Source organism: Scyliorhinus torazame, chromosome 13 (genome assembly GCF_047496885.1).
Source record: "Scyliorhinus torazame isolate Kashiwa2021f chromosome 13, sScyTor2.1, whole genome shotgun sequence".
NCBI lineage: Eukaryota > Metazoa > Chordata > Chondrichthyes > Carcharhiniformes > Scyliorhinidae > Scyliorhinus > Scyliorhinus torazame.
The window spans coordinates 33895231-33919255 of NC_092719.1; the positions used below are offsets into that span (position 1 = coordinate 33895231).

Sequence of the window (24025 nt, forward strand, 5' to 3'; positions counted from 1 at the left end):
ATACCTGAATGCATTCCCTTGGGGCAACCCATATTTCTCGGTCAGCGCTCCCAGACTCGCGAACTTCCCATCCACAAACAGATCTTTCAGTTGCGTTATTCCTGCTCTTTGCCACATTCCATATCCCCCATCCATTCCCCCCGGGGCAAACCTATGGTTGTTTCTTACCGGGGACCACCCCAAGGCTCCAGTCTTTCCCCTATGCCGTCTCCACTGTCCCCAAATCTTCAGTGTAGCCACCACCACCGGGCTTGTGGTGTAGTTCCTCGGTGAGAACGGCAATGGGGCTGTCACCATAGCCTGTAGGCTAGTCCCCCTACAGGACGCCCTCTCTAATCTCTTCCACGCCGCTCCCTCCTCCTCTCCCATCCACTTACTCACCATTGAAATATTAGCGGCCCAATAATACTCACTTAGGCTCGGTAGTGCCAGCCCCCCCCTATCCCTGCTACGCTGTAAGAATCCCTTCCTCACTCTCGGGGTCTTCCCGGCCCATACAAAACCCATGATGCTCTTTTCAATCCTTTTAAAAAAAGCCTTCGTGATCACCACCGGGAGGCACTGAAACACAAAGAGGAATCTCGGGAGGACCACCATCTTAACCGCCTGCACCCTCCCTGCCAGTGACAGGGATACCATATCCCATCTCTTGAAATCCTCCTCCATCTGTTCCACCAACCGCGTTAAATTTAACCTATGCAATGTGCCCCAATTCTTAGCTATCTGGATCCCCAGGTAACGAAAGTCCCTTGTTACCTTCCTCAACGGTAGGTCCTCTATTTCTCTACTCTGCTCCCCTGGATGCACCACAAACAACTCACTTTTCCCCATGTTCAATTTATACCCTGAAAAATCCCCAAACTCCCCAAGTATCCGCATTATTTCTGGCATCCCCTCCGCCGGGTCCGCCACGTATAGTAGCAAATCGTCCGCATACAAAGATACCCGGTGTTCTTCTCCTCCCCTAAGTACTCCCCTCCACTTCTTGGAACCCCTCAACGCTATCGCCAGGGGCTCAATCGCCAGTGCAAACAATAATGGGGACAGAGGGCATCCCTGCCTTGTCCCTCTATGGAGCCGAAAATATGCAGATCCCTGTCCATTCGTGACCACGCTCGCCATCGGGGCCCTATACAACAGCTGCACCCATCTAACATACCCCTCTCCAAAACCAAATCTCCTCAACACCTCCCACAAATAATCCCACTCCACTCTATCAAATGCTTTCTCGGCATCCATCGCCACTACTATCTCCGTTTCCCCCTCTGGTGGGGCCATCATCATTACCCCTAACAACCTCCGTATATTCGTGTTCAGCTGTCTCCCCTTCACAAACCCAGTTTGGTCCCCGTGGACCACCCCCGGGACACATTCCTCTATTCTCATTGCCATTACCTTGGTCAGGATCTTGGCATCTACATTTAGGAGGGAAATAGGTCTATAGGACCCGCATTGTAGCGGGTCCTTTTCCTTCTTTAAGAGAAGCGATATCGTTGCTTCAGACATAGTCGGGGGCAGTTGTCCCCTTTCCTTTGCCTCATTAAAGGTCCTCGTCAGTACCGGGGCGAGCAAGTCCACATATTTTCTATAGAATTCGACTGGGAATCCATCCGGTCCCGGGGCCTTTCCCGCCTGCATGCTCCTAATTCCTTTCACCACTTCTTCTACCTCGATCTGTGCTCCCAGTCCCACCCTTTCCTACTCTTCCACCTTGGGAAATTCCAGCCGATCCAAGAAGCCCATCATTCTCTCCTTCCCATCCGGGGGTTGAGCTTCATATAATTTTTTATAAAATGTCTTGAACACTCCATTCACTCTCTCCGCTCCCCGCTCCATCTCTCCTTCCTCATCCCTCACTCCCCCTATTTCCCTCGCTGCTCCCCTTTTCCTCAATTTGTGTGCCAGCAACCTGCTCGCCTTCTCCCCATATTCGTACTGTACACCCTGTGCCTTCCTCCATTGTGCCTCTGCAGTGCCCGTAGTCAGCAAGTCAAATTCTACATGTAGCCTTTGCCTTTCCCTGTACAGTCCCTCCTCCGGTGCTTCCGCATATTGTCTGTCCACCCTCAAAAGTTCTTGCAGCAACCGCTCCCGTTCCTTACTCTCCTGCTTCCCTTTATGTGCCCTTATTGATATCAGCTCCCCTCTAACCACCGCCTTCAACGCCTCCCAGACCACTCCCACCTGGACCTCCCCATTATCATTGAGTTCCAAGTACTTTTCAATGCACCCCCTCACCCTTAGACACACCCCCTCATCTGCCATTAGTCCCATGTCCATTCTCCAGGGTGGGCGCCCTCCTGTTTCCTCCCCTATCTCCAAGTCTACCCAGTGTGGAGCGTGATCCGAAATGGCTATAGCCGTATACTCCGTTCCCCTCACCTTCGGGATCAATGCCCTACCCAGCACAAAAAAGTCTATTCGCGAGTAGACTTTATGGACATAGGAGAAAAACGAGAACTCCTTACTCCTAGGTCTGCTAGATCTCCACGGGTCTACACCTCCCATCTGCTCCATAAAATCTTTAAGTACCATGGCTGCTGCCAGCCTCCTTCCAGTCCTGGACTTCGACCTATCCAGCCCTGGTTCCAACACCGTATTAAAATCTCCCCCCATTATCAGCTTTCCCATCTCTAGGTCCGGAATGCGTCCTAGCATCCGCCTCATAAAATTGGCGTCATCCCAGTTCGGGGCATATACGTTTACCAAAACCACCGTCTCCCCCTGTAGTTTGCCACTCACCATCACGTATCTGCCCCCGTTATCCGCCACTATAGTCTTTGCCTCGAACATTACCCGCTTCCCCACTAATATAGCCACCCCCCTGTTTTTCGCATCTAGCCCCGAATGGAACACCTACCCCACCCATCCTTTGCGTAGCCTAACCTGGTCTATCAGTTTCAGGTGCGTTTCCTGTAACATAACCACATCTGCCTTAAGTTTCTTAAGGTGTGCGCGTACCACCTGTGGGAGAGAGAAAAGTTACCACATCGCAGGATTAGTACATAAAACTCCTCTTTCCCCCCTTTTTAACCCCCCTCTTCGCCCCCCACATTCGCCCCACCACTTTGTTCAAACGTTCTTTTTAATAACCCGCTCATTCCAGTTTTTCTTCCACAATAAAAGTCCACGCTTCATCCGCCGTCTCAAAGTAGTGGTGCCTCCCTCGATATGTGACCCACAGTCTTGCCGGTTGCAGCATTCCAAATTTTATCTTCTTTTTATGAAGCACCGCCTTGGCCCGATTAAAGCTCGCCCTCCTCCTCGCCACCTCCGCACTCCAGTCTTGATAAACGCGGATCACCGCGTTCTCCCATTTACTGCTCCGAGTTTTCTTTGCCCATCCAAGGACAATTTCTCTATCCTTAAAACGAGGAATCTCACCACTATGGCTCTGGGAATTTCTCCTGCTCTCGGTCCTCGCGCCATCACTCGGTATGCTCCCTCCACCTCCAACGGACCCGCCGGGGCCTCCGCTCCCATTAACGAGTGCAGCATCGTGCTCACATATGCCCCGACGTCCGCTCCCTCCACTCCTTCAGGAAGACCAAGAATCCTCAGGTTGTTCCTCCTTGCGTTGTTTTCCAGTGCCTCCAACCTTTCCACACATCGTTTCTGATGTGCCTCATGCGTCTCCGTCTTCACCACCAGGCCCTGTATGTTGTCCTCATTCTCGGCTGCCTTTGCCTTCACGACCCGAAGCTCCCGTTCCGGGTCTTTTGTTCCTCCTTTAGCCCTTCGATCGCCTGTAGTATCGGGGCCAACAGCTCTTTCTTCATTTCCTTTTTGATCTCTTCCACACAGCATTTCAAGAACTCTTGTTGTTCAGGGCCCCATGTTAAACTGCCACCTTCCGACGGCATCTTGGTTTTTGCTTGCCTTCCTTGCCGCTGTTCTAAAGGATCCACTGCAATCCGGCCACTTTCTCCTCCTTTTTCCATCCGTATCCAGGGGGGATTCCCTTCTGGTTTACCGCACAGTGTTTTTAGCCGTCAAAATTGCCGTTGGGGCTCCTATCAAGAGCCCAAAAGTCCGTTTCACCGGGAGCTGCCGAAACGTGCGACTCAGCTGGTCATCGCCGCACCCGGAAGCTCGCTGGTGAAGTTTTAACTTCAGAAGGGCAATTTCTCTGGGACTTTTTTTTGGCAGTTCTGATTACTTACCTGGATAGTTACCAGGAAAGACGGAGTAAAACCTAGTCTAACACCTGGGTAACTACAGAACTCGACCCCCCCCCCGACCCAAATCACACTTCCTGACCACCAACACACTACCCTACCCCTTTACCCATCTTCTGACCTCTCACCCTAACCATCTGCCACCCTACCCTCACCGAACTCATCATCTCTCTGTAGCTTTTCAGGGAAACTTTGGGAAATTTAAACCTACCAGAATATGGAACCTAGTGCCATAAAAAGGGGCATGGTTTCCGAATGGATTCTCACCTCTGCTCCCTCCGAGGTTTCCTGCACTAAGTTCTGTAGGATCCTCCAAACGAAGATTACCCTGAAAAATCCGAGAAAGCTTCAGTGTATCTTTTCGTCTGATCAGGTCGGAAATGGAGGTTCCAATTCTGAATGGAAGATTTGGGTCCAATATATATATTTGGTAATACTTGCAGATTTACATTTACAAAAGCTTTGGTAGACAAAGGGTTTGTGGACAGGAAGTGCACACCATTATACAGATAAAGTTGACCCAGTATAACAAAAGCCTGACTACAGCAAGTAAGATTTTGTAGTTTTAAAAGTGTGTGAGTATATGATTTTTAACTTGGGTTGAGTAGTTGCATTCACCATAACTGTTTCTACACTAGGAGCAATGTTTAATGGTCGAACTGCGATCATTGCTGTTGAGACTGCAGGTTGTACTCATTTAGCTGGCTCATCCTTCACCAGCTGTAAAAAAAATGGAACGGCATGGAGAGGTAGGTATGCATGTAAAAAGAGACAACTAGTTGAAACCATACGAATATGCAAAATTACAGCATCGTGGACATTATTCATTTCTGAAATAAAACCTGGCAGAAATCGAAGGATGGTGTCAGCAAACATTAAGCAATCTGGCATTAAAAGCAGAGAGGAGTTTGATATTAATGGGTTATGTCTCATAGTGTTTACCACCTTCATCACCGGTATATGGGTCTGGCAGGCTTCTGAATGCTAAATCAAAGTTATGCCAGAACAGTTTATTTCATCTTGATGACAAAGACAGGTAAATGTAGTCTACTGCTAGAGGTTCCATTAGTGTTTAGATTAGGTGTTTTATATTCCATGATCTTTGTATCATGCCTCATGCAAGGTCACATATATTTATTTTCATTTAAGCCTTTTCAATGATGATGGCGAGCAGATTTTGCTGAAGCGCTAGGAATGTCTGAAGTGCCAGGAATACCACAATAATGTTTCAATGAGTTGACCTTGCATTATTTTCTCAAACCAAAATACTGCGGAAACCTGAAATAAAAATAGAAAATGCTATTCTGTGAAGGCCGTGCAGAGGTTAGTTTGAAGCCATTTCGGAATAAGTTTGGAAATAGGGCATCATTCCTCCTTCCAGCAATCTTGGCAGAGGCAGATGAATATCAAGAGTTACTACCCACTTAGCAGCAGCGAGAAGTCAAGATGGAATTCTTTGGAGATGTAACCAGTACAGTTGACAAGGGGGAGCCAGTCGATGTGGACTTTCAGAAGGCGTTTGACAAAGTCCCGCATAAGAGATTATTGTGCAAAATTAAAGCGCATGGGATTGGGAGAAATGTATTGAGGTGGATAGAAAACTGGTTGGCAGAGAGGAAACAAAGAGTAGGCATTAATGGGTCCTTTTCAGATTGGCAGGCGGTAACTAGTGGGGTACCACGGGGATCGGTGCTGGGACCCCAGCTATTCACAATATATATTAATGATTTGGATGAGGGAACAAAATGTAACATCTCAAAAGTTTGCAGATGATACCAATTAGGTGGGGGGGGATGAATTGTGATGAGGATTCAGGGATCTGACAGGTTGGGCGAGTGGGCAAATCAATGGCAGATGCAGTATAATTTGGATAAGTGTGAGGTTATTCTCTTTGGAAGCAAAAACAGGAAGGCAGATTACTACCTGAGTGGTTGTAAATTGGGAGAGGGGAGTGTGCAGCGGGACCTGGGTGTCCTTGTGCACCATTCGGTGAAGGTAAGCATTCAGGTGCAGCAGGCGGTAAAGAAGGCTAATGGTATGTTGGCCTTCATTGTGAGAGGTTTCGAGTACAGGAGCAGGGATGTGTTGCTGCAATTGTACAGGGCCTTGGTGAGGCCACACCTGGAGTATTGTGTGCAGTTTTGGTCTCCTCTGAGGAAGGATGTTCTTGCTCTCGAGGGAGTGCAGCAAAGGTTTACCAGACTTATTCCAAGGATGGTGGGACTCTCGTATGAGGAGAGATTGACTAGGTTGGGATTGTTCTCGCTGGAGTTCAGAGGGGGGATCTCAAAGACTTATAAAATTCTAACAGGACTAGGTAGGGAAGATGTTACCAATGATGGGTGTGTCCAGAACCAGGGGTCACAGTCTGAGGATTCAGGGTAAACCATTTCGGACAGAGAATGGCGAGCTTGTGGAATTCATTGCCACAGGAAGTAGTTGATGCTAAAACTTTGAATATATTCAAGAGGCAGCTGGATATAGCATTTGGGGAGAATGGGATCAAAGGCTATGGGGAGAAAGCAGGATTAGGCTATTGAGTTGGATGATCAGCCATGATCGTGATGAATGGCGGAGCAGGCTCGAAGGGCCAAAAGGCCTCCTCCTGCTATCTTCTATGTATCTATGTATATGTATCAATTAAGGCATCGATGAGGGGGTGGGCAGTGTCCATCAGAATCTTCCCGGTGATAGATTCCTACTGTGTGGAACCAGGTAGTTCCATGAACCATGGCCGCTTGGCAGTAGGCCAGATGGCCAGCGGAGCCAGAGTCTCCATGCTTCAATGATGGGGCCATGGGTATGAAAGGCCGCATCTGCTGCCCAAATGAATCCCCGAGTGGGGTTTCTCTTTAGTCTGATGGCCCTCCTGGCTTGGGACCTCTTTATTTTTGAAATTGCATATACACTCCCATTGGGACTGCCAGCCGCCCAAAGCTGGGGGCTCTCTGGAACCCCAAACTATCCTTAATTAGATTTTTTTTGGAAATAGGAACGGAGTAGGCCATTTAACCCCTTGAGCCTGCTCTGCCATTCAATCAGATCATAGCTGATCTAACATTCCTCACGTCCACTTTTGGCCCTTTCCCTGTAACCCTTGATTCCCTTACTGATCAAGCAGCTATCTGTCTCAGCCTGAAATATACACAAGTACTCTGCCCCATAACCCTCTGTGGCAAGGAGTTTCAACCCTCTGAGAGAAGAAATTCCTCCTTATCTCAGTCTTAAATTGGCACCCTTTGTTCTGAGACAATTCATTTACAGTGCAGAAGGAGGCCATCGAGTCTGCATCGGCCCCTGGAAGGAGCACCCCACTTCAGCCCACACCTCCACCCTGTCCCCGTAACACCACCTTGATTGATTGATCTATTGTCACATGTACCGAAGTACAGTGAAAACACCTAACCTTTTTGGGCACTTATGGCAATTTAGCATGACCAGTCCACCTAACCTGCACATCTTTGGACTGTGGGAGGAAAACGGAGCACCTGGTGGAAACCAATGCAGACACTGGGAGAATGTGCAGACTCCGCACACATGACCCAAGCCGGGAATCGAACCTGGGACCCTGGAGCTGTGAAGCAACAGTGCTAACCAATGTGCTATGTGCCACCCTCTGATCCTAGACACTCCCATGAGTGGAAACATCCTCTCAGCATTTACCCTGTCAAGCCCCATAAGAATCCTATGGGTGTGATTTACCGGCCGCGTCCCGCCGGAATCTGAGAGGAACGTGGCTGGTAGATCCCAGGAGATTCCTGACGGTCATTATGCCTCACGAGATCTCGCGAGACATTGCTATCTGGATCCCGCCCACAATGGGCGGGACCCAGACTTAGAGTTAAGTGAGTTTCAAAATTCACTTAACACTGCCGATGCCAGATGGAGCTTTTCCGGGATCTATCGATGCCGCTGAGGAGACCCTGGCTGGGTGCTGTTCAGCACTGGTCCCCACAATTGGGCGGAATGGCATTTTTGGGGGGGGGGGGTGTCTCTCCCCAGGTGGTTGGAGGTTCCCTGGTGGCTGATATTAGGGGCTGGTTGATCACAGTGGGCTAAATAGCTGGCTTGTAAAACAGACCAAGGCCAGCAGCGCGGGTTCAATTCCCGTACCAGCCTCCCCGAACAGGCGCCGGAATGTGGAGACTAGGGGCTTTTCACAGTAACTTCATTTGAAGCCTACTTGTGACAAGTGATTTTCATTCATTTCATTTCATAACTGGCTCCTCAAGGGCCTGTGCTCGCTTTGACTTCTCTCTTCCTTTTTATATATTTAAAGAAGTACTTATTGTCAGTTTTTATATTCCTCGCTAGTTTGCAATCGTTTATTTTCTTTCTCTTTATTATCTTTTTAGTCCTCCTTTGCTGGGGAGTATCACTGACTTTTGCCTCTCTCTCTCTCTCTCTATATATATATATATATATATATATATATATTATATATATAATATATATATATGTTTTTTCTTTCAACTTAATACTCTCCTTCTTGTTTACCATGGTTGTTTAGTCCCTCTCTTTCCTCCTTACTGGGATATACTTTTGCTGAGGGTCATGAATTACCTCCTTAAATATCTGTTACTGCATGTGTTTACTGTCTATCAGTCTATCCTGCTAATCTATCCGCCAAGTCCACTTTATCTAACTCTATCCTTGTTTCTTTGTAATTCCCTTTGTTCAAGTTAAACACAGTTGTTTCCAACACAAGTTTCTCTCTTTCAAACTGAATATTAAATTCTATTATGTTATTATCACTACTTCCTAGGTGATCTTTTAGTCTGAGGTAATTTATTAAACCTGCCTCATTACCCAGATTCAAGATAGCCTGTTCCCTGGTTGGCTCCATGACATATTGCTTGTAGTTGCCTGTTCCAACTTGATTAACCCAATCAACATGAAGATTAAAGTCACCCATAATTATTGCTCCATTATTTTTGCATGCTCCTAATATTTGTCGATTTGTACCCTTTCCTACAGTGTGGCTACTATTTGGGGATCTATACACTACTTCTACCAATATCTTTCTCTTGCTGTTTTTTACCTCCACCCAAATGGATTCTACATCATTCGAGTCTAGATCATGCTTCACAAATGTTCTCAATTCATCTCTTAAAAGTGCTACCCCACCACCTTGTCCTTCCCTCCTGTCTTTCCAAAAGGTCAAATGTCCCTGAAATAATATGGAGTTCCCAGTTTTGATGATCTTGTAACCTGTTTCTGTAATGGCTATGAGATCAAATTCATTTACTTCGATTTGCGTTGTCAGTTCGTATACCTTGGGCGAGATTCTCCGACCCCCCCCGCCGGGTCGGAGAATCGCCGGGGGCTGGCGTGAATCCCGCCGGTTGCCGAATTCTCCGGCACCGGATATTCGGCGGGGGCGGGAATCGCGATGCGCCGGTTGGCGGCCCCCCTCCCCCCGGGATTCTCCGGCCCAGATGGGCCGAAGTCCCGCCCAGATGGGCCGAAGTCCCGCCGCTAAAATGCCTGTCTCGCCGGCGTAGATTAAACCACCTACCTTACCGGCGGTACAAGGCGGCGCGGGCGGGCTCTGGGGTCCTGGGGCGGGGGGGCGCGATCTGGCCCCGGGGGGGTGCCCCCACGGTGGCCTGGCCCGCGATTGGGGCCCACCGATCCGCGGGCGGGCCCGTGACGTGGGGGCACTCTTTCCCTTCCGCCTTCGCCACGGTCTCCACCATGGCGATGGCGGAAGAGACTCCCTCCACTGCGCATGCGTGGGAATGCCGTCAGCGGCCGCTAACGCTCCCGCGCATGCGCCGCCCGGCGATGTCATTTCCGCGCCAGCTGGCGGGGCACCAAAGGCCTTTTCTGCCAATTGGCGGGGCGGAAATTCGTCCGGCGCGGGCCTAGCACCTTAAGGTTGGGGCTCGGCCCCCAAAAATGCAGAGCATTCCGCACCTTTGGGGCGGCGCGATGCCCGACTGATTTGTGCCATTTTGGGCGCCAGTCGGCGGACATCGCGCCAATACCGGAGAATTTTGCCCCTTATTCTGAAAGCTTCATGCATTTAAACATTTTTAAAAAATATGTTTATTCAAGTTTTCCAACACAATTTTTGACAAAACGCCCCCCCTCATAACAAGAAGATAAAAGAAACGCAAACACAACAATTAAACATTGTACATTGTACAAAACATTTACATTGGGTTTCCCCATGTACAATAGCCCCCTCATATGACATTTAAAGGTACTCGTAGGGAAGCCCCCCCCAACAGAACCCCCCCCCCCCCCCCGCCCCCACCCTAGGGTTGCTGCTGCTGCTGACCTCCTTCTAACGCTCCGCGAGATAGTCTAGGAACGGTTGCCTCCGCCTGAAGAACCCCTGCACAGACCCTCGTAAGGCAAACTTTATCCTCTCCAGCTTAATGAACTCTGCCATGTCATTTATCCAGGCTTCCACACTGGGGGGGCTTCGCGTCCTTCCATAATAACAAGATCCTTCGCCGTGCTACCAGGGACGCAAAGGCCAGGATACCGGCCTCCTTCGCCTCCTACATTCCCGGCTCGTCCGTTACCCCAAATAATGCCAACCCCCAACTCGGCTTGACCTGGACTTTCACCACCTTGGACATAGTCCTCGCAAGACCCCTCCAAAACCCCTCCAGTGCCGGGCACGACCAGAACATGTGGACGTGATTTGCCAGACTCCGAGCACCTCCCACACCTGTCCTCCACTCCAAAGAACCTACTCATCCTCGCCCCTGTCATATGCGCTCTGTGAACAACCTTGAATTGTATTAGGCTGAGCCTGGCGCAAGAGGAGGAAGAATTAACCCTACTCGGGGCATCAGCCCACAAACCCTCATCTATCCTCCCCAAGCTCCTCCTCCCACTTGCCCTTTAACTCCTCTACCGCGGCCTCCACTTTCAGCTCCTGGTAGATCGCCGAGACCCTGCCCTCTCCAACCCATACACCCGAAATCACCTTGTCCTGGGTCCCCTGTACCGGGAGCAGCGGGAATTCCCTTACTTGCCATCTCACTTGCATGTACCTAAAAGCATTTCCCGGGGGTAACCCAAATCCCCCATCCATCCTTCCAGGGACGAACCGATGATTCTCCCGAATCGGGGACCCAACCGAGGCTCCCACCTCGCCCCTGTGTCGCCTCCACTGCCCCCAGATCTTCAGCGTTGCCGCCACCACCGGACTCGTGGTGTACCTTGTCGGCGAGAGCGGCAGCAGTGCCGTCACCAGCGCCCTCAGGCTCGTGCCCACACAGGACGCCATCTCCAACCTCTTCCACGCCGTCCCCTCTCCCTCCATTACCCACTTGCGGATCATCGCCACATTGGCTGCCCAATAGTATTCGCACAAATTCGGCAGAGCCAGCCCCCCCCTGTCCCTACCACGCCCCAGAAACACCCTCTTTACTCTCGGGATCTTATTTGCCCTCACGAAACCCATGATGCTCCTGCTTACCCGTTTGAAAAAGGCCTTGGGAGTCATAATGGGAAGGCACTGGAACACAAAGAGAAACCTCGGGAGGACCACCATTTTAACAGACTGCACCCTGCCCGCCAGCGAGAGTGGCAGCACATCCCATCTTTTCAAATCCTCCTCCATCTGCTCCACCAACCGCGCCAAATTTTGTTTGTGCAGGGCCCCCCAACTCCCAGCCACCTGGATCCCCAAGTACGGAAAGCTCCTTTCCGCCCTTTTCAGCGGCAGGTCGTCTATCCCCCTTCTCTGGTCCCCTGGATGCACCGCGCTTTCCTGATCCGGCCCCGCCCCCTCTGCCGCAGCTCCTTTTGCGGCCTTACCCCAATTCCCCTCCCCGGGCCTCCACTACCCCTCTTCCCTCGTGGGTGTCTGCCCCTCCAGCGCCGACGCACACACTCTCCCACAGTCTCCCTATCAAGTGCCTTCACCCATCCCCACCCAGCACCCAAACACAAAGAACATTCCCCAAACGCAGCAAACACAGCAAACATCCCCCCACGACAAACCCTCAATCTGAGTCCAACTTTTCAGTCCGTATGAAGCTCCATGCCTGATCAGGCGTTTCGAAGTAGCGGTGCCGATCCTGGAACGTGACCCACAGTCGCGCTGGCTGCAGCATACCAAACTTCACCCCCTTTCGATGGAGCACTGCCTTGGCCCGATTAAAACCAGCTCTTTTCTTAGCCACTTCTGCACTCCAGTCCTGGTAGATTCGGATCTCCGTATTCTCCCACCTACTGCTCTGCTCTTTCTTGGCCCATCTCAGGACACACTCTCTGTCCATAAAGCAGTGAAACCTCACCACTACAGCCTTTGGCGGCTCGTTGGCCTTGGGTCTCCTTGCTAGGACCCGTGAGCACCATCTAGCTCCAGAGGCCTCGGGAAGGCTCCCGCGCCCATCAGCGAATTGAGCATCGTGCTCACATATGCCCCGACATCGGGCCCCTCCACTCCCTCAGGGAGACCCAGAATCCGAAGATTCTTCCTCCTCGACCTATCCTCCAGGTCCTCCAATCTTTCCGCCCACCTCTTGTGCAGCGCCTCGTGCGCCTCCACTTTCACTGCCAGGCCCAAGATCTCGTCCTCGTTCTCCGAGGCTTTTTGCCGCACCTCTCGAATCGCCGCCCCTTGGGCCTTCTGGGTCTCCACTAGCTTCTCAATCGCCGCCTTCATTGGCGCCAGCATTTCGGTCTTCAGCTCCTCAAAGCAGCGTCTTAAGAAACCCCTGCTGCTCCTGTGACCACTGCGCCCATGCTGCTTGGTCTCCACCCGCCGTCATCTTGTTTTTCCTCCCTCTCACTTTTCGCTGCTCCAAGATCACTTTTTTCACCGCTCCACTCCTGGTCCAATCCATATACTGCCGGGGGGGACCTTGCTGTCACCTTCCCACACTGGAAGCCGTCAAACGATTGCCATTGGGGCTCCTCTAGAGAGCCCCAAAAATCCGTTCTCGGCGGGAGCTGCCGAACGTGCGACCTACCTAGGCATAGCCGCAACCGGAAGTCGAAAGCTTCATGCATTAAGATACAATGCCTTTAGGCTCGCCTTTTTGCCATTTTTAATCATTCTAACTTTTCTTTGTACTGTGGCCCTATTTGTGTCTCACCCTTGATTATCCTGTCCACCTTTTTTGCACTTTACTGTCCTTTTATTACTGTTCTTGTTTCTCTTCCCCTTGTCACCCTGCTTAGTTTCCCATCACCCTGTCATTCTAGTTTAAACCTTCCCCAACCATGCTAGCAAGCACTCGCCCAAGGACATCAGTTTTGATTCTGCCCAGGTGTAACCCGCCCAGTTTGTATTGGTACCACCTCCCCTAGAACCTGTCCCAATGTCCCAGGAATCTGAAATCTTCCCCCTTGCACCATCTTTCCAGCCAATATATACATGTTCATCCAATATATCCTGCTGTTTCTACTCTGACTTGCATGTGGCTCTGGTAGTAATCCTGAGACCACTACCTTTGAGGTCCTACCTTTCAACTTAACTTCTTGACTCCCTATATTAGGACCTCATCCCTTTTTAAAAAACTATTTAAAAATTGTTATTGGTACCGATGTGTACCACGACCACTGGCTGTTCACCCTCCAGAATGTCCTGCAGCCGCTCTGAGACATCCTTGACCCTAGCACCCAGGAGGCAAAAAGCAACCTGGAGTCTCATTTGTGGCCAAATGAGTCTCATTCTCCTTACAATTGAATCCCTTACAACTATTGCATTGCAACACTTTGATTCCTCCCCTGTATAGCAAAGTCAATTGGCTGTCACTGCTTATCACCGAGAGGCCATTCCCTCAAAGTGGTATATCGGTTTTGCACGGAAATAGTCACAGGAGTTTCCTGCACTGCCTGCCTCGTCCTCTTGCTCTGCCTGGTATTCACCCATTCCCTTCCTGCCTGTGGACTCTTAGCCTTTGGTTTGACCACCCCTCTATACATGCTATACATGATACTATCCACTTTGTGGATGCTCCAGTGTCCCCAGCTGCCACTCCAGCTCTGAAGCCAGGGCTTCCGGGAGCTGGAGACACTTCCTGCACACACATGCTGGCCCCGGTCACTGGAAATGTGCCCGGCTTCCCACATGGATAGCAAACTATGGCTTTGAGCTCTCCTGCCACGATTTACCCCGTTAGATTAAACCTTTTAAAGGACTCTTTCAAATCATATAATATCAAGTACTTTAGGGCCCTTCTTCCCTTGACCTCGTTATACAGAATATAGCCCGTACAAACTATAAACCACAAAATAAAGACTTTACAAACTACAAGCGTTTATAATAGTATAAATATTCACTGTTGGCACTCCCCCATCAGCAGCTTCCACTTTCCCCACGCCACTTTCTAATCCTGACCTCACTTCAGGAGCTCTGCCTCTGGATTGAGTGAAGGTATGCTAGGCTGCTCCTAAGTTTTCCCGCTGCGCTGCTCAGCTGCTGCTCAGAAGATTAGTTCTCTCTCTCTCTGACCCCCAGTGTTCTGTACTGTAAGAGTTACTTAAAGTCCCTCTTTACCATTATTTGAAAGAGCAGAAGTACTCACTAATCTTACTCGCCAGTCAGAGAAAAGACAGGTCTGATCATTTCCCTCTTTTACTTAACTCCCTCTTTCACCAAACTCCAGCTGTATTCTGAGGCAACAAGACAGAACTCAGATGATGGAGGTGACCAATTAGGAAGCTGCTTCCCAATAAGAACATACCAGAGAACGCATGGCAGACCGGTGCAGGATTGGGACTAGAAAATGGTTTGACACATGACAATTTTCTATGAACACAAGAAAAAATCCTTTGCCTTTTATCAGAACAATAAAGTCATCTCCATGGAATGTAGGTGCAGCCAGTGTCTGAGGTGCAGGAGTCCACAAATGACACAATTGGACTAAGTTGGTCATATGTATTGGCAATATGTAAAACTTCTTTGTGTCAGCATTTAGACTATTTTAAGATTAAATGTAATCTTAAGTTATAGTGCTTTTAAAAATGAACCATTTAATCATTTATATATGCCTTGATGTCTCCAGCATTGGTAGGTTTCATTGAATCACCAATGGTTTTGATTGGATTGGATTTGATTTATTGTCACGTGTACTGAGGTACAATGAAAAATACTGTTCTGCGTGCAGCTCGGGCAAATTATTCCATACATGAAAAAAGACATGGACATACATAAATACACAATGTAAATACAAAGGCACAGGCATCGGGTGAGCATATGGGAGTGTAGAGCTACTCAGTAGAGAAGGTGTGTGAAGAAATTGGTTACGAGGGTCATTCAGGAATATGGCAACAGTGGGGAAAAATCTGTTTTTAACCAATTAGTGCATGTTCTCAGACTTTTGTATCTCCTGCCCGATGGAAGAAGTTGGAAGAGGGAATAACCCGGGCGGGAGGGGATTTGATTTTGCTGCCCACTTTCCCAAGGCAGTGGGAGTTGTAGATGGAGTTAATGGATGGGAGGCGGTTTTGGGTGATGGACTGGGCTGTGTTCACGACTCTAGTTTCCTACGGTCTTGGGCCGAGCAGTTGCCATACCAGGCTGTGATGCAGCTAGATGGGACGCATCTAGATGGTGCATCTGTAAAAATTGGTAAGAGTCAATGTGGACATGCCGAGTTTCCTGAGGAAGCTGTTGTGCTTTCTTGGTCGTAGTGTCGACATGGGTGGACCAGCATAGATTGTTGGTGATGTGCACACCTAGGAATTTGTCAACCGTCTCTACCTCCGCACCATTGATGCAGACAAGGATGTGTACGATACTTTGCTTCCTGAAGTCAATGATCAGCTCCTTCGTTTTGCTGATGTTGAGGGAGAGATTGTTGTAGTCCCACCACGCCATCTCCCTCCTGTACTCTGACTCATCGTTGTTTGAGATCTGGCCCACCACAGTCATGTCATCAGCAAACTTGTTGGAGTCAGATTTTATCACACCGTCATGTGTGTGTGTATAGGGAGTATAGTAGGGGGCTAAGTACACAGCCTTGTGGGGCCCCAATATTGAGGAGTATCGTGGAGGAGGCGTTGTTGTTTATCCATAGGTCAGGAGGTTAGGGATTCAGTTGCAGAGGGAGGAGCCACGTCCTATCTTTTGGAGTTTTGATATGAGCTTGGCTGGGGTTATGGTGTTGAATGAGGAGCTGTAGTCAATGAAGTGGAGTCTGACATGGAGTCCTTGTTGAGATGCTCCAGCGATGAGTGTAAGGCCAGGGAGATGGCGTCTGCTGTGGACCGGTTGTGGCGATATGCGAATTGCAGTGGATCAAGGCATTCTGGGAGTATGGAGTTGTTCTGTCTCATGACCAACCTCTTGAAGCACTTCTTAATGATAGCTGTTGAGGCAACCGGATGGTATTCGTCGAGGCACATTGCCTGGTTCTTCTTTGGCACCGTGGCAATGTGATTAACTATTCATTTTAAGGTTATTTTCAATTTATTACAATTGATTGTTAATATTGGGGAATGGAATATTATCCAGTTTTAAAAATGATGTGCCTAATTGGTAGCATCAAGCAGCACCAGGAGATACAAATCATGTTTTTGTACATTTTGGCACCAATGCCCTCCTACAGCAGCATGCCTTGTTCTCAAATCTTAGAGCAACCTCTCCTGCACTATTGTGAAATACATTTCTTACACCAATCTTCCTCTGATCACTTGGAGTCACATTGATAATTTATCAATGAATTGGAGTGGCTGCCCGAACGTGATTCGGTGGCGCAGTGGATAGTGAAGAAGGTTATCTAGGATTGCAACGGGATCTTGATCAATTAGGCCGGTGGGCCGACGAATGGCAGATGGAGTTTAATTTAGATAAATGTGAGGTGATGCATTTTGGCAGATCGAATCAGGCCAGGACCTACTCAGTTAATGGTATGGCGTTGGGGAGAGTTATAGAACAAAGAGATCTAGGAGTACAGGTTCATAGCTCCTTGAAGGTGGAGTCGCAGGTGGACAGGGTGGTGAAGAAGGCATTCGGCATGCTTGGTTTCATTGGTCAGAACATTGAATACAGGAGTTGGGACGTCTTGTTGAAGTTGTACAAGACATTGGTACGGCCACACTTGGAATACTGTGTGCAGTTCTGGTCACCCTATTATAGAAAGGATATTATTAAACTAGAAAGAGTGCAGAAAAGATTTACTAGGATGTTGCCGGGACTTGATGGTTTGAGTTATAAGGAGAGGCTGGATAGACTGGGACTTTTTTCCCTGGAGCGTAGGAGGCTTAGGGGTGATCTTATAGAGGTCTATAAAATAATGAGGGGCATAGATAAGGTAGATAGTCAACATCTTTTCCCAAAGGTAGGGGAGTCTAAAACTAGAGGGCATAGGTTTAAGGTGAGAGGGGAGAGATTCAGAAGGGCCCAGAGGGGCAATTTCTTCACTCAGAGGGTAGTGAGTGTCTGGAATGGGCTGCCAGAGGTAGTAGTAGAGGCGGGTACAATTGTGTCTTTTAAAAAGCATTTAGATAGTTACATGGGTAAGATGGGTATAGAGGGTTATGGGCCAAGTGCGGGCAACTGGGACTAGCTTAATGGTAAAAACTGGGCGGCATGGACTGGTTGGGCCGAAGGGCCTGTTTCCATGCTGTAAACTTCTATGATTCTATGAAAACTAAAGACGTCTACTTTTCTTGTGCACTCTAGCAGGCAATGAGGTTTGATTTAACAATTAATGGCAATGAATTGAATTAACATTTTTACAGAAGTTCTCATTTGTTCTTTTTCAGGCTGCACTAAATTTTCCCAAGTTCTGTGAGCCTGTACAAAGAGGAGATGGTAAGCCTGGGAGAAGGGGCACATACTTTGTTTTAAAATAATACTCTCCATTTAAAAAAAAAAGTTTTCATTATTAAATTGGTCCTTGCCATGGTAAGATTATTTGATTCGAAAAGGTAAAGAGTCTATATAAATATAAACCTTGCTCCGTTATGCTGAGTGCTATAATAATGTAAAGGAGCTGAAAGAAAATGTAACTAATATCTTGTAATGGCTTAATTTAAAAAAAAATTATTAGTTAAAATTAATTTTGGGTTGCTATCCATCAGAGTGTTTTCTCTAAAATTAGCGGGGTGTGACAGACTACAGATGCTGCCATTTAATGACTAGCTGACAAGAAATGCTGCTTTGCAAAATAAAGTTGGTGTGGCAATCTGCAGTTACACAGGGAGCCATATAAAAATTCAGGTAACAGCAAACTGAAGACAATCGTTCAAAATGTCACACATTTGTAAGAAAGATCAACTTAATGAAGACCAGACAGCCATCTCAAATGAGCTTTTTTTAAAAAAAAAACCTTTCCTCTCCTCCTGTCCCCCCCCCCCATCTAAAGCACGGTAACTAGTTGTTTTATTTAATGAATCCTGGTATTTTACTGCACTCACGTCCATATAAAGTGCTCGATCACTCTCCATCCTAAATTTGACATTTACAAATTATCTGTGATCGTTCAAGTGATGGTCTGGAATTTACCTTTTGTATCAGTTCACTACCTTGTATTCACCAGCATTCAAAGCTTTTCCAGTCTTCCCTCTTAAAAGCTGCCGAACTTTGCACCCCCTCACGGCCTTCCATACTGCCCTTGTATCTTAATGTCCAGACCTGAGAGATCCAATTGTAAACACAGTGCGATATCTAATTTTTTTGCTGCTGCAAATTGGCACATTTAAAATGAAGTGCACTATACCTAAAGATCCATTTCAACTTTGTACAAATATATATTGGCACCACTCATACAAATATCAGTTGCAATGATTACCCTCTCTCTACCCTACTTTTGACTGTTCATTACAATTTTAATTTGTTACTGTTCTGAGTACGTAGAAATTTATTTCTGAATCTGACGTGCTAAAATTAGATACCAAACTCTGCAACTCGGTTTTACAGCACAAAAAGAGGCCCTTCGGCTCATCGTGAACTCCTGGGTGTATATCTAAGCAATAACACTAATGTGTGTCTGTTGCCTGGTCAGTCATGTATTTGTGCATTAATTAAAGTACTACTTTCGTTTCTGCCATTCGCACTTGTTGGTAATGAGAAATTAAGTGTCTTTGTAACTAATCCCATCAGTATCTGATTATGGTGAAAAATGTATGAATGCCTACATTGCTCGACAGGTTCAAATGTTAAAGAAAAGTGAACTATAGATAGCAATTTTCATTTGTTGTAATGATAAATAATTTTCCTTAATTTTACATTTTTTTCCTGCATTGTCCGTCTTTTTGGAACTATAAAAATGAGTCTTCAGAGAAGATTTGCTTAAATTGTGTCAGGCCCATATCCTGTACATTGAATTTGCTTCATTGCATCATGCCATCATTTGACCGCCTCATATTTTGCTATATTATCAAGTTCTGCTCACCATGAGCCAACCGCATTATTTGTAAAAATGCTTCTTATTCTGTCTTTTAAATTCTTCTCTGAAGACTAGAGTTTGAATCACAAGGCCAAACATGGAAATTTTTGGCGCCACCACTTCAAGAATGCCAAACGTACTAAATCTAGAGCATATTTTGCAGCTCTGCTCCCCAACCTTGATTGGTTGCTAGGTTAAACATATAATGTGGTTTCTGGGTTTTTTCTTCCAAATGGGAATTGGAAGTCAGAACTTCTTCCAAGTCATGCATCTGTAAAGAAAAGTCTCCAAAAAAGAATGAGGTAAGGCAGATAAGTAAAGTCTTGCTTAAGTTGCTTTTCAGTGTATTTATAAGAGCAATCCTGACGCAATTTACTTCATGAGGTTTGTGACTTTCAAGTGAATACCTTAGCATTGCATGTGTACATTGCATCTCAGCATGACAGCAAAGCAACTAGATGGCACATTCTGTTGCTTTAGTTTAACATTTCAACCTGAAAAGCAATTTGTTTTTAACTTGTTTGAAATTCTGTTTAACCTGAGCTTTGTTTCCAGTTTTGGCATAATCTATTTGAATATGGTTGCTGAAGGAATGAAGAAGCATGTTAGGCTTCTTGGGCGGGATTCTCTGTCCCAACGCACCAGATTTCTGGTGCGGCGCGCCAGACGGCCAATGGGGTTTCCCATTGTGGTCAGCCCCACGCCGTTGAGAAATCCTTGGGCTGCTGGCACAACAGAGAATCCCGACAGTGGAGAATCCAGCCCCTTATTTTTGATTTTGCTTGTTGCTTGAATGTTATTAGAATATTGCTGACTTTGTGGAATACAATTAGCATAATATAGAGAACAGAAAGGAAATACAGATACAATGATTGAAAAAACTCATGTTTTTCTTCAAGCCAAAGAAGAGGATGCTCACCGGCTGTGGAAAAACATTGAACCACACCTGAAAAGAGCAATGCAAACAGTTTATCTACGAGAAATCTCAAGGTAATCATCTGATGAATAAAAGTATAGCCAAAGTGAATATCGGCATCCCAGAATATTGTCAAAAGTTATGGCTCTTGAATTTGTGAACAGCATAGCTGAAATTAATTATTTTTCATAGACAGAAAATACTTTACAGTTGGTTTTACATAGCACAGAGGTTTTACATAGCACAGCCCAAGTCGGACATGACCAGGGTAACAAAGATGAAGACCAGCTACCAAGATTCCACGACCTTGTTAGGAGCAGAATGCTTGTGACTGTAATGTTGAGTAAAAAAGTTCACTCATAGCATCAAATTACAAAAGAGTTTGTCTCCCAGTCACAGACCTTGGCTCATGTTGCATCGCACATATATACAGTCCTAGTTACCTTAATAAAATTTCCTTCTTTGAGGCTATTAGTTTTCACTGAATGTTACAGCTTTAACACCAGTAGACACAAAGATATTGCAGGGAGAGAGGCCAATAGAGGATCTTGTCCCAGGTGTTAAATCCCCCAGCTTATTGTACACCATAACCCATGAACTCTTATTTTGGTTTCTTTACAGAATGAGGTGCTGAGCATGTCCCAGTTCAAGATTCTTTCCATTTCTGGAATACTGCTAGATGACTACTTAGGTTTTTAGTGCAGACAGAAATACAATTACCTGTGGGACGCATTTGGAGTATTGCGTACAGTTCTGGTCACCGCATTATAGGAAGGACGTGGAGGCTTTGGAGCGGGTGCAGAGGAGATTTACCAGGATGTTGCCTGGTATGGAGGGAAAATCTTATGAGGAAAGGCTGATGGACTTGAGGTTGTTTTCGTTGGAGAGAAGAAGGTTAAGAGGAGACTTAATAGAGGCATACAAAATGATCAGGGGGTTGGATAGGGTGGACAGTGAGAGCCTTCTCCCGCGGATGGATATGGCTGGCACGAGCGGACATAACTTTAAACTGAGGGGTAATAGATATAGGACAGAGGTCAGAGGTAGGTTCTTTACGCAAAGAGTAGTGAGGCCGTGGAATGCCCTACCTGCTACAGTAGTGAACTCGCCAACATTGAGGGCATTTAAAAGTTTATTGGATAAACATATGGATGATAATGGCATAGTGTAGGTTAGATGGCTTTTGTTTCGGTGCAACATCGTGGGCCGAAGGGCCTGTACTGCGCTGTATTGTTCTATGTTCTATGTACCTTTATTTTCCACTGCGATTATGGTGGACGGTGTGAGGTTGCAGAACGAGTTGCAGTAAAAACCATGTGTGAAAATATGAAGATATATTCCATAATTGGGGCGGCATGGTTACATAGTGGTTAGCTCTGCTGCCTCACAATTCCGGCCTTTGGTAACTGTGTAGAGTTTGCACTTTGTCCCCGTGTCTGCGTGGGTTTCCTCTGGGTGCTCCAGTTTCCTCCCACGGTCTAAAGATGTACAGGTTAGGTGGGATTACGGGGATAGAGCAGGGGAATGGACCTAGATAGGGTGCTCTTTCAAAGGGTCAGTGCACTCGATGGGCCAAATGGCCACCTTCTGCACTTTCGGGATTCTATGATTGGCACCCCACCGTCATCTTAAACATTCACTCTCTCCATCACTGACACACAGCAACTTGCTCTCTCCACCACTGACACACAGTAGCTACAATGTATATCATCCATTAGATGTTCTACAGCAGCTCATTAAGGCTTTTTCGATAGCACCTCCTAAATATGCGATCCCTGCAACATTTAAGAACTGAAGCAGCAGTTTTGTGGCAATTGCCAGTACCTGCAACGTAAGTCACATACCATCCTGAATTGGAATCGCCATTTCTCCATCGTTGCTGAGTCAAAATGCTGGAAGTTCCAACTAACATAGACTGCAGAGGTTCAAGAAACTCACCAACACTGTCTTTGGAGCAATAAATGCTGGCCTTGGCAGTGACACCTACATCCCATAAATGAACTATAGAAAGTTGATTTGGAATATGTGAAATATACATCTTTACAATGAGACTAATGATTTACTTATTTCAAGCATAGCTAAATTTTTGAACATACAGGTTTTACAAGATACTGCTATGGACAGGAGAGGAGAGTTCATTTAAACAGCACTAATTTTTCCTTGCATTACCTGTCTGTAAACAGATAGGTGTTTTGGTTTATTTCCATTATAAACGGTGGCTTAATTCCCAACACCTTGGTTTGGTGTAATCGAATTTTCCACTAATAACCCCACAACCAACTTGAGATAGGATGAACTCCGGCTTTGTTTATTTGCACACAATGCAAAAAAAAAATGGGTTTGCATGCCCTTCGCGCATTCAGAGAGTGAAGAGAGGGATAGAGGATGAAGAATTACAATGCAAAAGACCATATTGTTTTGCGTGGGTTCCAAAGTCCAATGAGGGTATTCCTTTACGGAGATCAGTGGGCTGGAAACCAGTGTTATGGAATTCATGTTTCAGGTATTGCGGGCTTCACAAGATGAGACTGGTACGCAGAGGTTAATCAGTCTTTTAGGCGATGGTACAGAACTTGCAGCAGAAATAGGGGAGGTGGGGCCAGGTGTCCAACCTGGGCTAGGATTCCTTTGGTGTGGCCTGCTCGTCAAATGTTAAACAGCAGTTTGAGCTTTTCAGTTCAGCAAACCAATATTACTTGTTCCACAAGTCTAAGGTCCATGCCCCATAGCTCCACCTCTCCACCATCTTTTGACAAAGGACATGTGTCCATCGTCTGGATTCAAACAACTGTTAAATGTCTCAACCATCCGGAATTGAAAGAGAGGTTGTGGGGCCTTTGTACTAGCAGAAGATTCATCTCCACCTCAGTAATTAAATGCAGATGGCCTTTGTATAGCTCTCTTTGAAGTTGGGCTGCACAATCCATGGAGCGTCATTAGTGGCTTCTCAGGGAGAACGAGCTGTGGCTTCTTTTCGTAGAATCATAGAATCCCTACAGTTTAGAAGGAGGTCATTTGGCCCAAGGGGTCTGCACCGACTCTCCAAAAGAGCACTGTACCCAGGTCACTCCCCCACCCACCCCGCTCTATCACTGTAACTTAACCTGCACATCCCTAACCTGCACCAGCGGCTGGTTTAGCACAGAGCGCTAATAGCTGGCTTGCAATGCAGAACAATGCCAGCAGTGCGGGTTCAGTTCCCGTACCGGCCTCCCAGAACAGGCGCCGGAATGTGGCGACTAGGGATTTTTCACAGTAACTTCATTGAAGCCTACGTGTGACAATAAGCTATTATTATTATTACACATCTTTGGACTTTTGTTCTGGGGTCACAAACAGACACAGCATCAGCCATTTTAAAGGTCTTTTTTCAGTTTTAAACTTTTAGAAATAGCAATAATCGTGGCTGGAATTTCTTGAGTTTTCTTCGAAGTGTTTCTGGCGGGAAAAGTGGAGGGCCGCCTGCCAGTTGCCTTGTTGGGTTTTCCCATTATATTTTTGAATACTTAGAGAAATAAAATGGAAGGGGCAGTCCCATGATGTCAGAACCCACCCCGACAGCAACCTTTTGTGCCAAAAGGGTGCCCCCCCCTGGGGGCTGTACTTAGCTGTGCGGCCCA

General features: G+C 47.1%; 1 protein-coding gene across 2 annotated transcripts in view; it reads left to right on the forward strand.

Annotated features, from left to right (window-relative positions):
* Positions 1-24025, forward strand: part of orc5 (origin recognition complex, subunit 5) — a 140041-nt gene that overhangs the window by 36968 nt on the left and 79048 nt on the right. For both annotated transcript variants that reach the window (XM_072471311.1, XM_072471310.1), the window contains exons 8-9: positions 17865-17913; positions 20389-20479. In XM_072471311.1, coding sequence (XP_072327412.1) covers positions 17865-17913; positions 20389-20479 — 140 coding nt within the window. The remainder of the gene's footprint in view (positions 1-17864; positions 17914-20388; positions 20480-24025) is intronic.